At 44.2% G+C, this 18,225-nt stretch overlaps 1 protein-coding gene across 1 annotated transcript in view; it reads right to left on the bottom strand.

Moving 5' to 3' along the window:
* Positions 1–856: 856 nt before the first annotated feature.
* The window catches only part of PFDN1 (prefoldin subunit 1), a 72,323-nt gene continuing 54,954 nt past the window's right edge, over positions 857–18,225 (bottom strand). Inside the window, exon 4 of the mRNA XM_025923653.2 lies at positions 857–1,715. Coding sequence (XP_025779438.1) covers positions 1,632–1,715 — 84 coding nt within the window. The 3' untranslated portion in view covers positions 857–1,631. The remainder of the gene's footprint in view (positions 1,716–18,225) is intronic.

The raw sequence follows: 18,225 nt of genomic DNA, 5'->3' as shown, positions 1-18,225 counted from the left end.
TTAGCAGGGGTTGCACTGCTGTTTAATTCAGTGACTTTATCTTTTTAATGTTCAAAATGCATTTCTTATTGGCCTTTCACAAATGTGCTAAATGACTTATTTTTTTGGCCAAAGGCTTAGTTATAAAATATATATTTATAATTTTAAAATTATACATTCAAGGTAGTGACATGATGTAATCACACTGAATGATTTCTCTGCTGACACCCTGTATGTTTCAATAAATTGGTCTAAACCTCAACCATCTGAATTATTCCAGACAGGATACAAGCCCTGGGTTTGTACCCCAGGAGGGGTCTATTTGCCTTTTTATTCCACTGTGGGTAGGTGCTATTAGAAGACAGGTTCTCACCAGGCTAGCATTTTCTCCCTGGTCCTGCTGAAGAGATAAGCTCACCAAACTGTTATGTGCTTGTACCCAGAGCCTAGGAAAAGGACCTCTCGGTAACTATGGGCTGCTCCATAGGCCTTCTTTTCTGCTGTCACACGCCTCCCTCTACACACACACCCACATCCATCTCAGCTTTGGCCACAGGGTGGCGCTGAGCCGCCATAACAGCAAGTCAATATCCGTCAGCTGGCCCTGAGAGGCTACAGCTGACAGATCTCAGCCTGCCCACCTGCACTCTGAAGCAGTGGCAGTGAGGTGCTCATAAATATTTAACTACCAGTTGTCTTTAAAACCATATTTTGTCCATCACCTGATTACTGTGGAGTAAATGATCCCACAATAGCTGATTTCAACCTACCAACTTGATGTGGAGTTAGGAAGAAAAGCGCAGGAATACACCAATTTCCATCATCCAGATGCGATAGACTGTTAACCTCAGAAACAGATAATGGCCAGATTTAGTAATTAGGAAGGGACAAGTCTGAATATTTATTACCCTTGTTTTAAATAGGATTACATATTTACATAACTTGATTTTTAATAATTGGCTCTCCAGAGCCAGTACAAGCCAGCTCCAGCACACCACTGCCCCTAAGCCTCTAGTAGGCCTTAGGATTGTACTGTCCACCGGAAGACAGCCTGACTGCATTTTCGCATGGAACATGTGGGAGGAAACAGGGAAGGAATCTTTAGGCAGAATGCCACCAAGGTTCACTTAAATTCGGTTATACCCTGGTCTCCCTTCTTCCTGATCTGCATGGAAGCTCAGATGTAGGATTTACTCAAAGGAACAGAAAGGAAAAAAAAGAACCAGGAAAGGCTTCAATGCGAAAGGAACAGAGCCAATGCTCTGGAGGGGGACAGGTCAGGGAGGAGCCGAGGTTGAAAGCCTCTGGCCCTCAGTTCTCAAGAAAGGCAGACTTAGAGTGGGTGGGGGGGAACAGATGCCTTTTATTGGTCTAACCAGCGTAACTAGTAGCTTTGGGCAGAGCTCCCCTATCTGTCCTGGCCCCTATCTTTCCTGGGTGTTCGGGACTCACCCCAGGGGAGAAGAATGTCGAGCAGGGGTGGCAGGCAGAGCCAGGATCGAAAAGGGGATCAGGGTAAAATAGGAAACACAGGGTTACCAGATCACTCAAATACAAAGTCCGTCAGGGCAGAAGAGAGGATGTTTCCCCACATGGGCCCCTCTGCCCTTGCCAGGAGTAGAAGGGGGCAGGAAGCTTTCACTAGAGGTTTCCTACTGTGCCCTTCGTGCCATCAGCATCTCCCGGATGTTGTCCTCAGCTTCCTTCACACTCCGCTCCAGGTAGGATTTTTTCTGCTGCAGTATGACAAAGAAACCAGGGTTAGGGGGTATGGGCCAGGCTGGCAGATGCAGCTTTTCTGCCCAATGGTAATGGCTGCTCCTCTAGCTCCAATAGCTTCTTCCACTAGCATGTTGTCTCCTGGGGGCCTGGTACAAACACACCTGCCCAGAGTGCTCCCCTCATTCCGCCCACAGACATGAGGGAGGCAGGGGCAAGTTATTTGGTGCAGGAAGCAGAAATGCTCAGTGGAAGGCAGCTGCACTCTTCCCCCAGAAGGAAGTGAACTCAAAACAGGCGTCTCAGTACATGAAGTTATACCAGACAGACAAAGGCCAGGAAATTCCAGGACAAAGCTCCGGCCGCATAACAGACTGTCTCTCAAGGTTTTCCACAGCCCAGGCCAGGCGCCTGTAGCTGCCACTGCTGCAGAATGGACTGGGCACCCTCCGTTCTGTCCAGTCAGAGGGCAGGCTGCACGAGTGCTAAGAAGTTGTATCACACGTCTCATCGAGGCAGATGAGTCAGGATGAAATCTGCTTTTCTAATGAAACCGCTGCCTGCCAGGAATCCAGGACAGTGACACACTGAGTAAAACAGACCTTTTGGACGTTCACCTCCCTACCCCATCTGGGTCCTAAATTAAAAATCTCAACTTAGACAAAGAACTTAAACTACTTTCAGGAGCCACATCTGGGCCAGGATTACAAAAGATTAGTCAAAGGAAATGATGTCTGTACATTATTTGCCCTGTGGTCACCCCAAAAATATGGTGGCTTCACCACTGGTCCCTCCCCTGGGGACATACTTGTGGTTGCATTCTCACTTGACATGAAATGAGGCTCCCTTTTTCAGAAATACTCAAAATAATCCCCTAAGGGTGCATGTGACTAAGCCACACTGGAGTCAGTAATGCAAAGCCCTGACCCAGACAGCTTAGATGCATCCAGTGCCCTTCTCTCATTCACCCCTACACCCTAGCAGCTGTGGATTCACTTTGACCGTTCAAGTGCCCATATGACCTGGGAAAGACTGAGCCAGAGAACAAGTGAGCAGCCTGGCCTGACAGGCCTTCTTTGGGAACTGATGCCCAACCAAACCACCGAGGCAAGAAAATCAAAATGAAGGCCTCTGGGGCTTGAGGCCTTCACCATTAAAATCTCTGATGCCCCTCTACATATCCTTCTAACTTCTCCCACTCTCTGTTCAGATATTTATTAAATGCAACAGGGTACTTTTTCCTATAGGTTCCAATGCTGTGGCATCTTTATCAGTTCTTATCTGAGCCTCTAATTCCCGTCTGGCTTCTCCTAACTTGAAATCTCCTGAAGGCTAGAAAGAGCCATATCTCTCTACTCCTCTCTCATTTGTCCAACTTGCACACCATTCATTCCTCACCAAACAACAGGAGCTCCATAAAACTCACAGTGGCCACAGATGTATGCTGGTGCTAAGGAATTTATTATCAGTGTGATATCAGAATGGGAACTCAAAGTTCCTTTGATAAACAATCGCTAGACTTTACATGTGGTGACTTAAAGAGGGAAATACTAATAACTCCTGACACACCACTGAAGAATGTACATGTACTGGGTGTTGCACAGAAGGGGAGCAGGAGCTAAATAGTGAGGGCCATGTACCATCTGGGCACCTTCCCAGCCCTGTGGAAATCTAAGGAAAAGGCCAGTGGGGCAAGCGGGGTTGTGCTCCCACAGCATCAGCTGATGCCCAGGGACCCATCAGGTCTGCTGCATTCTATCTCCGTCAACTCGCTGCCCAGCTGGCAAAACTAAACTTGGAACATCAGCCAGAACTTTTCTACCTACTGTACAGGCCTCTGGACAAATTCAGGTTAAAATTCTTATCTTTAAAATTCATCATTCTATGTCTCTTCCTTCTATCTTCCACTTATAGTTCTATGACTTTTTTTTCAGGATTTTTACCACTTTATAACCTAAAGTCTTCAAATTTCAAAAAAATAACGCAAAATAAACTTGTCTATGTTGAAATCTTTAATTACGTAAATAAACTTTTGGCACATTAAATTTTTTATTTCGGGGGCACCTGGGTGGCTCAGTATGTTACGTGTGTGACTCTTGGTTTCGGCTCAGGTCACGATCTCATGGCTCGTAGGATCAAGGCCCATGAGGATCCTACGGGATCCTGATCCTAGGATCAGGATCGGGTTGTGCACTGACAGCAAGAGCCTGCTAGGGACTCACTCTCTCTCTCTCTGCCCCTCCCCTGCTCATGCTCATGCTCGCTGGCTTGCTTGCTCTCTCAAAATAAAACTTATTTTAAGAATTTAAAAAATAAATACAATTTTTATTTCATCCTACCAGATGGGTCATCCCTAACACAGAGGGAACTGTTTTCTAACTTTTTCAGTAGTTTCTGTCTCATCCTTAAAGATACCTAAGCCCAGAAGACCTTCACAATCAAACCTGAATCAGAGTATGTGATGTGTGTTGAATTCTGTCTCACAAAAAGATACATTAAAGCCCTAACCCCCAGGACCCATGGATGTGGCCTTATTTGGAAATAGGGTCTTTGCAGGGGTAACCACATTAAAATGAGGTCATACTGAATTAGGGTGGGCCCTAAATCCAATAATTAGTGTCCTTATAAGGCCACATGAAGACAAAAGGGACACAGACTGAATGCCATTCCTTGATGGAGGCAGAAAGGGAAGGATGTATCTATAACCCAAGGAAGGCCAAGAAGGGTCGGCAACAGAAGCTATGAAGAGGAAGGAAGGATTCTTCTCCAGAGGCTTCAGAAGGAGGGTGACCCCACACCACCTTGATTTTGGACTTCTAGCTCCCAGAACTTGTGAGAGAATAATTTTCTATTGTTTTAAACCACCCAGTTTATGGGGCGCCTGGGTGGCTCAGTCAGTTAAGCCTGTGACTCTTAGTTTAGGCTCAGATCATGATCTCACGGTTTGTGGGTTCAGGCCCTGCACTGGGCTCTGTGCTGACAGTGCAGAGCCTGCTTTGAATTTGCTATCTGTTCCTCCCCACTCATGTGCACACTCACTCTCTAAATAAATAAACTTTAAAAAATAAACCACCCAGTTTGTAGTAATTTGTGAAGAAGCCCCAGGAAACCATGAAATGAGGGATGCCCCAGAGAACAAGTCTACCCAAAGTTCTTATGTACTCACACCTTCTGACCACAATGAATCATAGAGGCCTGGGTAAGAATTTCTAAAAGTATGTCGGGACCTGTACTTCTCCCAAAAAAATTGTGGTAGAAATGATCCAAATAAAAATGAGACAGAAAGGACCCAAAACCTTAAGGAAACTGATTAAGTCAAAAATTTTTCTTTCTTAAATTTCTACACCTTCTTCCTAAAACTCACCAAACCAGAAATTCTGTGGACCCCAGTCTCCCCCACTTCTATAGATGACAACTCCATTCTTGCAAATGCTCAAAACCTTTGGTGTCACCTTTGAATCTTCCTTCTTTCACATCTGACATCAACCAACAAATCCTATGAGCACTATCTCAAAATGTGTCCATAATCTGACCTTAATAAATAACCTCCTAAGTGGTCTCCCAAGTTGATTTTGAGAGAGAGAGAGTGCGCACGACCATACACGCGTGAGCAGGGAAGGGACGGGGGGGTGGGGGGTGTGGATCTTAAGCAGACTCCACGCTCAGCTCGGAGCCCAGTGTGGGGTCCGATCTCATAAACCACAAGATCGTGACCTAAACCTAAATCAAGAGTTAACTATGCCCCCCTTCTGCCTTCTGATCCTCTTCAGTTTCTTCACACAGTGCTGAGTCCTCTTTTAATGCTCCAATGGCTTCCTATTTCAAAGTAGAAGGCAAAGCCCTTTTGAAAAGCCATGTTTAAACTTGTTCTCAGCAGACTCTGACCTCAACTCCCTCTCACCCACTCAGCTCCAGCAACACTGGCCTCCACCTCCGACTATGCACTGCACCTCCAACCCACCACCATGCTCCTGCTTGGCTTTTGCCCTTTGGCTCCGTCAGGAACACTCTTCCCCAAATATCCACAGCACTTGCTCACTTACTTCCTTCAGCCCTTTCTCAAATGCTTCTTGCTGTGATTACACAGCAGCTCCACGCTCCCTATTCTCACCCTGATTTGCATGCATAGCCTGTTACCACTGGAAGAAGCAGTATTTGCGGGTCTTCCCTTACAAGAAAGGAATGTCCATGATCATGGGCAAGACTCTGTTCTGTTCACTGCTATAATCCCAGTGTCTAGAAAAATGGCTGCTACAAGACAGGAACTCAATACTTGTTGAAAAAAGTACATTTATTCTCGGAAATGAGTACTTACTGATTTACTTATATACACACTGCTGCTTTGTAGTTCTCCCTCACAACTTGGAATGAGGATCACCAACAGAGCAAGCAAAGGTTAAAAACTGACCATCTCCTTCAAGATGGTTTTCAGTTTGGGGCACTGCCTTCTAACCTCTGCCCCTAGGTATACATAGGTCTAAAACTCAACCCTCCCTGATGTCCATGGGAAAATCAAAGGCTTGGCTTCCATAAACAGAACAGGTCCTAAGGTTCAGGCCCCTTGATCAAACCAACCTGTGAAACTGTGAAACAAGCTATCCCAATTTCCCATGTCCTGGAGTTGGAAATCCTTGAGAAAATGCTCTGAGACTGGCCTGGGCTGCCAGGAGCTCCAGGGGAATTATGACTGCTGTGTAAACTTCCTGAGGCCTTTTAAACCCACACCTTCCAGCAGGAGTCCCAGGAACGCATCTGCTGCAGCATTTTTGTGTGTTGCTGAGCAATCTCCCTCAGAACCTTTACCCTAGGAAACTCTCTAGTGGAATCAAACCACAGAGCCCTGGATGCAGCGACATTCTTGTGGGCCTTGTTCTGGAGTGAAATTCTGAGATTTCCTGTGGGGCTCAGCATGGCCAGGGAAATGACACTGCTTGAGGTACTACTCATCAGCCTGAGGCTCTCCTTTCTGGGAGTCAGGCTGAGGGGCTAGTGTTCTAGTCACATCCTCCCATGAAGGAAAGAGGCTCAAGTCTCTAGAACTTTTCTGACCTCACAGAATCTCTCAGAGAGACTCCTGAAGTAATTCAACTTCTGATGCTTTATCTCTATACTTTTTTCCTCAGAACTTTTGTCCCCCCCCTTTCTCTAATATTTTTCCTATTTGTCATTTCTTAGGGCATAGAAAAGTAGTTTTCCCCTCTCATCCTCTATTTCCCCATTTGTAAAATGATTTGGACAGTATCAGTATCTGCACTCCCCCATCATTATTCTTTAGTCACAAAACGTTTTCTTCAAATGACCTCTTAAGACAAAACAACACAGATAAAACAGAGCTGGGGGAAGAATGGGGGGGTTATGGTGGATAAAAGCAGACCTTCTAGCTTGTCCCCAGACTCCAATCCAGTACAGGATCAGTAGAAAGGGCCATCTTGATCCCCCCCTCGCACCCCTGATGTTCTAGGGAATCTGTGTTCAGAGACCTTCTGCTCTGAATCCCATGTTTCAGATCCTGAATTTGACCTACCCTGGCCAAACACTTCTCCCTTATGTTGAATCCATAGCTTCCAGCTTCTGCAGACCACTGCTAACTTCAAGCTCTACTGTTAATCTAAAAGGGTGAAGCAAAGGCTGCCTTCTCACTGTTGTTCCCATGACTTCCAAATTAAAAACCCAGAGCCTCACTGATTCTCATGTTCTATCAGTGTGCAGAACTCTAAAACAGCCAGAGGGTACCAGCTGCCCACACAGGGGAAGTTTAGCAAGAGGCCAAAAATTCACCAAAGACTGAGAAGGCATGTCTTAGCAGATGGGAGAGTACACTGTGATGAAGGCAGAGAAACAAAAGGAGGAAGAGAAAATAAGAAACGCAACGTGGAGGCACAATCAGAGAAGTCAGGAAGGGAAATGAGACAGAGACAGATGGGCAGGGCTACAGCAAGCAGAAGCAGGGCAGAGCTCTGAAAGTGCAAGTGAATGGTAAAAAGCACTCACCAGAAGCAGGCCAGACAGGCCAAGTCTGACCGGCAACCGAAAGCTAAGAGACAACTAACTGGTCACAGACACGAGTCTATTTGTGAACTCATGAGGGTGCATCTACTTTATCATCAAGGACACAACTAGGCTATAAGGGACCTTCTGAACTACAACATAAGGCTGGGAGACCAGCTCAAAGATGAGAAAGTAATTGTAGGCATGGAGCAGAAGAGAAATCTAAGAAACAGTCACTGTCTCTGTGTCTTTTAGAAACAGCTTTCAAAACCTCTTTCAAAGGTTCCTCTGCTAAAAGACTTGTTTCATCTGAGCACTGACCTTGTTTTTCTCCCAGGTGTTCTCTTAACCTGCAAAGAGACTCTGACACTGCTACTGAACAGGGTCAGACTCCCAAATCCTACCTGTAATCACATGCTCAATCTGCCCAAGTCAAACCTCTATGTTACTCAACACCTTATGGCAGAAATACAATGGGGGTGGGAGTAAGGTTTATTTTTTCCTTCAAACAACAGTGGCTGGCCCCTAGGTCTCCCTGGAGTTTAGGTGATCTCTACCAGTGTTGCCCTCCCTAACACATCAGCTTCAATTAAGTCCCAGAGAAAGCCAAGCCCATCAGACAACCCAGGAAAGAAAGTAGAAACTCCTAGGTAAACAGAGCCAGGGGGCAACTATTACAGTGCACATGGTGCTGATGAGGCCACATTCAAAGAATCATTACATTTTGGGGCATCAGACTTAAAAGGGATGCGACATGCCAGTAAATCATGTCAAGTGGCTCAGAAAAGATTAAGAGGAGAAAGAACCTGCCCATGGCCTTAAACATCTAAAGCAATGGCTCTTAAAATGTGGTCCCTGGAGGGGCGCCTGGGTGGCGCAGTCGGTTAAGCGTCCGACTTCGGCCAGGTCACGATCTCGCGGTCCGTGAGTTCGAGCCCCGCGTCGGGCTCTGGGCTGATGGCTCAGAGCCTGGAGCCTGTTTCCGATTCTGTGTCTCCCTCTCTCTCTGCCCCTCCCCCGTTCATGCTCTGTCTCTCTCTGTCCCAAAAATAAATAAACGTTGAAAAAAAAAAATTAAAAAAAAAAAAAAAATGTGGTCCCTGGAATTTTTCCAGCATCAGCAACTCCTGAGAACCTGTTAGAAATGCACAATCTCAGGCCCCACCCGAGACCCACTCAATCAGAAATTCTAGGGATGGAGCCCAGCAATCTGTGTTTTCACTGCTCTCCAGGTGATTCTGAGGCACTTTGAAGTTTGAGAACCACTGTTCCAAAGTGAGTCAGCAGAGGGCCAAAGATACAGTATCTCAGGCTCTGTGAGGATGTTTCTGTCACAACCACTCAACTCTGCCGTCACAGCATAAAAGCTGCCACAGACGATGTGTATACTAAGGAGTGCACCGAAAATGAACGATAGCTGTGTTCTAAACACACAAACACAAGCAGCAACGTGGGTCTGGCTAGCCAGGCTATAGTCTGTCAACTCTGTTCTTAAAAAATAGTCTTAACTGGGGCGCCTGGGTGGCGCAGTCGGTTAAGCGTCCGACTTCAACCAGGTCACGATCTCACGGTCCGTGAGTTCGAGCCCCGCGTCAGGCTCTGGGCTGATGGCTCGGAGCCTGGAGCCTGTTTCCGATTCTGTGTCTCCCTCTCTCTCTGCCCCTCCCCCGTTCATGCTCTGTCTCTGTCTCATAAATAAATAAAAACGTTGAAAAAAAAAATTAAAAAAAAAAAAAGTCTTAACTGAATCCAGCAGGTAGAGATTTCAGAGATTTTTAACTTTCAAGAAAAGCTGATAAAAGCCCAAATGTCCAACCATCCATCCTTCTGATTGATTCATTCATTCAACCCAATGCCAAACCCTATCTCTTTTTTCCTCCCAAACTCTGGTCCTTGAAATTTGTGGCAGCATGCCTTACCATCCTCCCATAACTCCTTGTTGCCGGAGTCTACAAGATACTGGGAACGGTCCCTCATTCGCTGATGGCTCACGGTCTTCCCATCCACCACTGCTGCACCACTCAAAGTGACTCCAACAAAAATGTAGATGATCCATTCAATACCATGCTCTCCCCTGCCCTCACAGTCTTTACTTCACCCCACCTCAGCCACCCACCCCACAGTCATACGCTTGAGACCATGTCAACACCACTAACTGCGCCACCTCAAAATTTCATTTTTACCACTGCTACTTCATATTTTCCCAAGTCACTCTGATAACTCTCAACTCTGGCATGTCTTCAACCTCATCCCGATGACAAGGTTTTCATTACATATTATGCTTCCATGGCCTTTTCCCTCTTACTCAGCTAAGCTTCCACAGTGCACCATTTATATTTAACCCCTTATAAATACTTTTTCTCCGCCGCTCTGCTCTCCCTCTGTTGCACTTGCCTGGCAAAATGCCAGCCCAAGTTAAACCCATCTGCCTACTCCATGCTTATACCTAAATGCTGCTAGAGAAGAACACTTAAATGTGCTGGTTTCACTTTAAATTCAGGACCATGAATCTCAAATGGGCACAACACTGACCCAGTATTCTGTTAAACTAAGTTCACTTGTGTGCTCTCCAAAATAGCTACTCCACACTTTTATCTTGTTTCCTCAAATCTCCTATACTACCTCCTCCCTGCCCCCTCCTTTCCAAGTCACTGAGAAAATACAAGCAATCTGAGGAGAATTCTCTCTTCTTCCCACTACCACATCTTCCACCTGACCCACACTGATACATATACTCTCTTCTTACCCTGTTGTTAAAATGGATAGTGTCCCTGCTTCTGTCAAAACGCAACCCTTCCACTTGGGTGTTGGTTCCATCTCTACTCACCTCAAAACTTTCACTGCTGCAGTCAGCCTTTTTCCTCCTTTCTAATTTTCCATTTCCCTTTCTCTGAAAGATCTTTATTGTTGAGGCAAATCACTTTAATTTTTTTTTTAATGTTTATTTTTGAGAAAGAGCAGACGAGCAGGGGAGGAGCAGAAAGAGGGAGATAGAGAATCAGAAGCAGGCTCTGCGCTTTACTGTAAAGCCGGACGTGGGGCTCAAACCCACAAACCTACAAGATCATGGCCTGAGTCAAAGTCAGAAGCTTAACCAACTAAGCCACCCAGTGGCAGATGATTTAAGACAAATCACTTTAAAAACCCTTTCTTGTCCTCACATTCCCTGTAGGTATTGTCCCCTTTCTTTCCTTCCCTTCTTAGCAAAATTTCTTGAACCAATTGTTTTTAGTAGCTCCCCACTTTCTTACCTCCCATATGCTCCCCAGATATCTCCAATTACTATTGGGGTTATTTTTTATAGAGCAGAGGAATCTGTTACAATCTTCTTGTAACTCTGTGACTCTGTGGGCCTAATACTCTACAAGCCTTCCAAATGAGCAAATAAAATACGTTTTACTATTTCAGTTTATCTTATTTTGTCCTTGTTTTACAAAACCAAGAGAATCCAACTCACAGTGTTTACAGTGGAGTTTGGCCTGTAGGCATGATAAAGGGGTAGGTGGAAAAGGGTGCGCCCTCTCAGAGAGGAAGTAAGGGCAACTCCTTGCATTCTTGGACGTGGAGGTGCACCTGACTCAACTGTGAGGGCAAGACTAGCAGTGAGATATGTGAGCAAACACCTGAAGTCACTTCAGCACTACTCTCTGCTCCAAGCAAATCAAGAATTTCAGTTTCCTTACAATTCAACAAAAAGATGGCCCAATTAAAAAATGGGCAAAGGACTTGAACAGACATTTCTTCAAAAAAGATATGGGGGGGGGGGGCGCCTGGGTGGCTCAGTCAGTTGGGTGTCCGACTTCGGCTCAGGTCATGATCTCACAGTTGGTGGGTTTGAGCCCCGTGTCAGGCTCTGTGCTGACAGCTCAGAGCTTGAAGCCTCCTTCAAATTCTCTGTCTCCTCTCTCTGCCCCTCCCCTACTCATGCTCTGTCTCACTCTGTCTCTCAATAATAAATAAACGTAAAAAAAATTTTTTTTTTTTAAAAGATGTATGAGGAGCACCTGGGTGGCTCAGTCGGTTAAGCGTCCGACCTCAGCTCAGGTCATGATCTCGCAGTCATGATCTCGTCATGAGTTTGAGCCCCGCATCAGGCTCTGTGCTGACAGCTCAGAACCTGGAGCCTGCTTCAGATTCTGTGTCTCGCTCTCTCTCTCTGCCCCTCCCCTGCTCATGCTCTGTCTCTCTCTGTCTCAAAAATAAATAAAACATTAAAAAAAATTAAAAAAAAAAGATATATGAATGACCAATAAGCACATGAAGAGATATTCAACCTCATCAGTCCTTAGGAAAATGCAAGTAAAAACCACGATGAGATACCAATTTTAATGTTTTGGCGGGGGGGGGGGGGGGGGGGGGACGTAGAGAGAGAGGGAGACACAGAATCTGAAGCAGACTCCAGGCTCTGAACTGTCAGCACAGAGCCTGATGTGGGGTTCGAACTCACAAAATGTGAGATCATGACCTAAGCAGAAGTCAGATGCTTAACCAACTGAGCCACCCAGGCACCCCAATGAGATACCACTTTACACCTACTAGGATAACTCTAATCAAAACCAGAAAACAGATGCTGGCAAAGATGTAGAGATATTAGAACTCGCATATACTGCTGGTGGGAATGTAAAATGATGCAGCAGCTGTAGGAAACAGTCTGGCAGTTTCTTAAGAAGTTAAAAGATAAAACAGCCACATGACCTAGCAATTCCACTCCTAGGCATGTACTCAAGAGAAATGAAAACAGGTATTCAAACAAAAATATTCACAATAGCCCAAAACTGGAAACAACCCAAGAGCCCATCAGTTGAAAAAATGTGACACCCATACAAGGGAATACTGTGCAGCCGTCAAAAGGAATGAAGATGTGAACCTTGAAAACATGGAGTGGCAGCACCTGGGTGGCTCAGTCAGTTAACCGTTCGAGTCTTGATTTTGGCTCAGGTCATGATCTCCTCATGATCTCACCGTTGTGGGTTCAAGCACCGCCTAAGGCCCTGCACTGACAGTGCCAAGCCTGCTTGGGATTTTCTCTCTCTCTCTCTCTCTCTGTCCCTCCCTGGCTCGTGCTTTCTCTCTCTAAATAAATAAATAAACAAGAAAGAAAAAAAAGGGGCACCTGGGTGACTCAGTCAGTTGAGCTTCTGACTTCAGCTCAAGTCATGATCTCATGGTCCTTGAATTCGAGCCCTGCGTTGGGCTCTGTGCTGACAGTTCGGAGCCTGCTTCAGATTCTGTGTTTCCCCCTCTCTCTGACCCTCTCCCGTTCACACTCCGTCTCTCTCTGTCTCAAATAAACAAACATTTTAAAAAAGAGAGAAAAAAGAAAAGATCGAGCTAAGTGGGAAAAGGCAAATACTGAAAGCCACATGCTGTGTGATCCATTTATATGAACATCCAGAATAGGCAAATCTATACAGACAGACAACAGATTAAACTCCCCAAGTGCTGAGGGAGACGGGAAAAGGACGACTACTTAATGGATAAGAGGTTTCTTTTGGAGGTGATGAAAATGTCCTGGAATCAGACAGTGGGCATGGTTGCACAACACTGTGCATTTTATGTTATGTGAACTTTATTTCAATTAAAACTAAAAATTCCTAATCTTCTCAAAATGCTATTCCACAAAGAGAAAAAACAGGACACTGTATTTAAAAACAGGCATGGGAGAGAGCCAAAGCATAAGAGACTGTTGAGAACTGAGAGCAAACTGAGGGTTGATGGGGGGTGGGAGGGAGGAGAGGGTGGGTGATGGGCATTGAGGAGGGCACCTTTTGGGATGAGCACTGGGTGTTGTATGGAAACCAATTTGACAATAAATTTCATATATAAATAAAAAAAAAAAAAAACAGGCATGGCAGGATGCTTGAGTGGCTCAGTCAGTTGAGCATCCAACTCAATTTTGGCTCAGATCAAGATCCCAGGGTTGTGGGACTGAATGCCAGATAAAGCTCCACACTGAGTGTGGACCCTGCTTAAGATTCTCTCTCTCACTCCCTCTCCCTACCTCTCTCTGCCCTTGTCCCTCACTCACACGCATTCTCCCTCTCTAAAATAAAAATTACCAAAAAAAAAAAACAAAAACAAAAATGAAAAACAACAAAGAAAACAAAAAACAGGCATGGTAAGGCAAGTTCCTAATGAACTACTGTCACAGCAAATCAGTATTTACTCCACACAAAAACTCAGAGTAAAACTCAGAGTAACACACACAAACTGAGCACGGTAAAATAAACTGATGTATTAATTTGTGAAAACTAACTTTAATGTTATTAGCGGAAGCAGTAAACATTTAATGATTTAATAAGGTACTCTTGGAGAGCCAATGAACAAACAAGGGTAAGGAAACTTCTACGTGATCACATTACTACTTTCCAATCGAAGAGCATATTTATACAACTAAAAAAATAGAGATATGGCAACCGGAAACCCATAAAAGGAACAGGAGACAGTGAAAACAAGCAAGAGCTCAAAGCCACCGTAAGCACAGATTAATGACTCAGAGACTCCTCCTTTGCTGATTTGTATAGGTCAGCAGAGGGCAGAACTGGAGAACTACAAATACACTCCAGTATCAAAGAACTATTTATAAAGCTTTTCCAAAAAACTGGCTTTCTTTTCATTAAGAAAGAGAAAAGGGAAACTAATAGTTATACCTCTCAGTATCACCAAGGAATTACTGTTATTGAACTCTAAGCTATACCCCTAGATCAGACAAGCAACCTAGGATCTTTGCTCCCATTGCTCGGAGTGTTCTGAAGGGCACGGAGAGGTTAGCTCACACCACCCAGTGATACTTCTCCATCCGGGGTGATCCAGGAGCTCATACCATGATGGAATTACTCTACAGACCAGACGTCACAGCTGCCACTTGTCCCAACTCCACACACACCCAAGTTACCATGGAACTGGTACAAACAGAATGGAGTTTAATATGCTGTTAGCTCTGATGTAAGTAGCTGACATAACACCAATTAAGTTCATAATGACACTAGAATAATAAAAGAGCACTTGGCACACTTCTCTTTGCAAACATGATTTAAGGAGTGGTTTTCATTTTTCCCTTTCTTCAATTTCCAGATGCTAGGTCACTAAGAAGCCACTTACAATCTCAAAGCTCAAAGAGTTGGGGTTTGGGGGTTTTTTCCTAAGAAAAGAACCACTAATATTAGAAGGCCCAGCTACTAGGAATATCCAATTATGATACAGGAACCCCCATTTTTTTCAGAGCACAAATGAATAATACTGTGGGTGGAATCTAAAATCTGGAATCCTGCGTTCCCACTCATCTTCCTCTCTTTCCCCGACCAGTTCTGGTTCTGGCTCTGTGCAGGATATCTGATCTCCATTTCTTTTCTTTTTTCTTTTCTTTTATCTTCTTTTCTTTTTTTTAAAATTTTTTTTTTAATGTTTTTTTATTTATTTTTGAGACAGAGAGAGAGCATGAACGGGGGAGGGGCAGAGAGAAAGGGAGACACAGAATCAGAAGCAGGCTCCAGGCTCTGAGCCATCAGCCCAGAGCCCGACGCGGGGCTCGAACTCATGGACCGCGAGATCGTGACCTGGCTGAAGTCGGTCGCTTAACCGACTGCGCCACCCAGGCGCCCCTTATCTTCTTTTCTTTAATGTTTACTTATTTTAAGAGAGAGAAGAGTGCATGCATATGGGCACATGAGCACAGGAGGGGGGCAGAGAGAGCGGAGAGAGAGAATCCTAAGCAGGCTCCATGCTGTCACCACAGAGCCCAACATGGGGCTCAGTCCCACAAACTACGAGATAATGACCTGAGCCAAAATCAAGAGCCAAACACTCAAATGACTGAGCCACCCAGGCGCCCCTGATCTCCATTTCTAAAACATAGGCAGAGGCCATGAAATTTATGAGACGGCTTCACCAGAGAATCCATGGCCATTAGAAAATAAGGGCAGCAGACATCACTAACCTGCTGGTACTTGCATTCTTGAGCCCATCAACTAACCCTACCAATGGCTGTATTTATGCTATACATGGAAGAAGTGGGCCCTTTGGCCACACTTTCAGGGTATATACTTAAGTTATAGACCGTGGGTTTTTGCATGTAATACAGAAAGTTATTTGTTATTATAAATACCCTACAGCAGTTTAAATGAGTGAACTACATATATTAATGTGGGTAGAACTCAAAAAAAAAAAAAAAGGTTACTGAGAGATAGCAACAATATGATGTCACTTGTTAACTACAAGATGCCATAAAACATGGGATGGAAAGAGAACACACCAAAAACCTGATAGTAGTTGCTTCCGGTGAATACAAATAAAGTTGAGGTGGGGTTGGAAGGGAAGTTACAAAGGAGATTTCAATTTCATTAGTATTACAATGAACATTTGTTCGTTATGGGTAGTGAGTACACAGGTGTTTGTTAAGTTAGCTTTGTACATTTGTATGTCTTTATTATTTTCCAAATTAAAAAAAAAACCTTTATCTTATAAGCATTTGGTGGCAATATGCTCAATTGATAAGCAGCTACTGAGCATCCAACATATGCAAACAACAAATCTTGTATTTATTATTTGCTGTGTACAGGCAGTGTCCAGTGATTTACAAGTATTATGTTAAAAGGTAGGTATTTGGCGGGGGTTGGAGGGTGCTTGGCTGGCGCAGTGGGTCAAACATGTGACTCCCGATCTCAGGGTCATGAGTTAAAGTCTCATGCTGGGTACAGAGATTACAAAAAAAAAAAAAAAAGTAGGTGTTTTTTAAGGGAGAAATGCTTATCCTCCTAACCTCCAGTATTCGTCAGCTATAGCGGTAGCCTCTCTATCTACCCTCAGGAAAACTAATGGTTTTTCTTTTTCTTTTATAATTTTTTTAAATTTACATCCAAATTAGTTAGCATATAGTGCAACAATGATTTCAGGAGTAGATTCCTTAACGCCCCTTAGGCATTTAACCCATCCCCCCTCCCACAACCCCTCCAGTAACTCTGTTTGTTCTCCATATTTAAGAGTCTCGCGTTTTGTCCCATTTTTACATTTTTATATTTATATTTTTTACTTTTGCTTCCATTCCCTTGTGTTCATCTGTTCTGTGTCTTGAAGTCCTCATATGAGTGAAGTCATTTGATAGTTGTCTTTCTCTGACTAATTTCACTTAGCATCACACCCTCTAGTTCCATCCACGTAGGTGCAAATGGCAAGAATTCATTCTTTTTGATTGCTGAGTAATACTCCATTGTATGTATTTATTTACCACATCTTCTTTATCAATTCTTCCATCGATGGACATTTGGGCTCTTTCCATACTTTGGCTATTGTTGATAGTGCTGCTGTACACATTGGGGTGCATGTAACATTAGTGGTTTTTCTGATTGGCATGTTTGGGCAAAGGCAATGTTGCTTAGCTTCTTTTGCTCTACCAGCATCTGCCTGCTTGCAAAAGGTACACAATCTGCCTAACTTCAGTTGGTTCCAAACTTAGGCAGATAATAAAGGGATTATTTATTGTTCCTCTCCATCAACACCATTGTTGCTATTTTATAGAAGAGCATATTTAGGCTTATAGAAGCTAATTTACCCAATGTGGTGAGTGGCAGAGCTGAAGTTCAAATTCATACTCATCTGATTTCAGAGTTCATACCCTTAATTATTATGCCAAGGCATTATGCTACACATATCCGAGCAAAGAATAAAAAGTACCTACCACTTGCTAAGAATCTTGAGATGAACTAAAACAAAATATTCTCAAGGTTCAAGTTTTTCTTAGTATATCCTGAAAGAGGGTAGGAAAGTGCACATATTTGTGTGTGTGCATAAATGAGAGTGTGTATGGGGAATAGGGAAGGTACTAGCTATTAGGAAACTTCAAAACTAGTTCAAAATTAGTAGGCATGTTTGCTTTCACTCATGTTAAGTACCCACCTCCCTCAAATATTACTCAACATAGCAGGGTTTCTTATCTCCTGTGCTCTAAATGAACTGTGTTCAACCACTCCCTGCAGTATAGGCCCATGGACAGAGGGCTCAGCTCTAAGCCTAATCTGACGTCAGCCTCTACCTTTTGCAAACCCTCCCCAAGTAACAAACCTGCTTCCCTCAGCAGACCAGGCTTGCCCAGCTCCAAGGTCAGTACTAGTAAGAGAAGGCCAAAAAGCATTTGCAACTCAAGTCTAACTGAGTTGACAGCTCCTGCTGCCACCACAAAACCAAGGGTCTGAACAGTCTCCTTGTCTCAGCATGGGCTTGCCCATGTGGGCGTTCACTTAGTTCTTTGGACTCACACTACACACTGTCTACACCTCTGGTAAGAGCTTTACATCCTGGTGCAGTGCCCTCGGGCTCAGTCCATGAAACTCATTCTTTCTCTAGCTACCTCTTCTCCTTAGTTGACCTAATCCAGCTCGGTAACTTTAAATGCCACCTATAATAGATAATTCAAATTATATTTCACTAGCCTAGAGTTCCAGATTCATATATTCAACTATCTATTCAGTATCTCTACCTGCGTATCACAAACCAAACTTTCAATTTGCTTTTAAAATTACTTCTGAGGGACGCCTGGGTGGCTCA

Source organism: Puma concolor, chromosome A1 (genome assembly GCF_028749965.1).
Source record: "Puma concolor isolate L17-30 chromosome A1, mPumCon1.1.hap2, whole genome shotgun sequence".
Taxonomy (NCBI): domain Eukaryota; kingdom Metazoa; phylum Chordata; class Mammalia; order Carnivora; family Felidae; genus Puma; species Puma concolor.
Note: the sequence above shows the minus strand (reverse complement) of the source record. Positions and strands in the feature narration are given on the sequence as shown.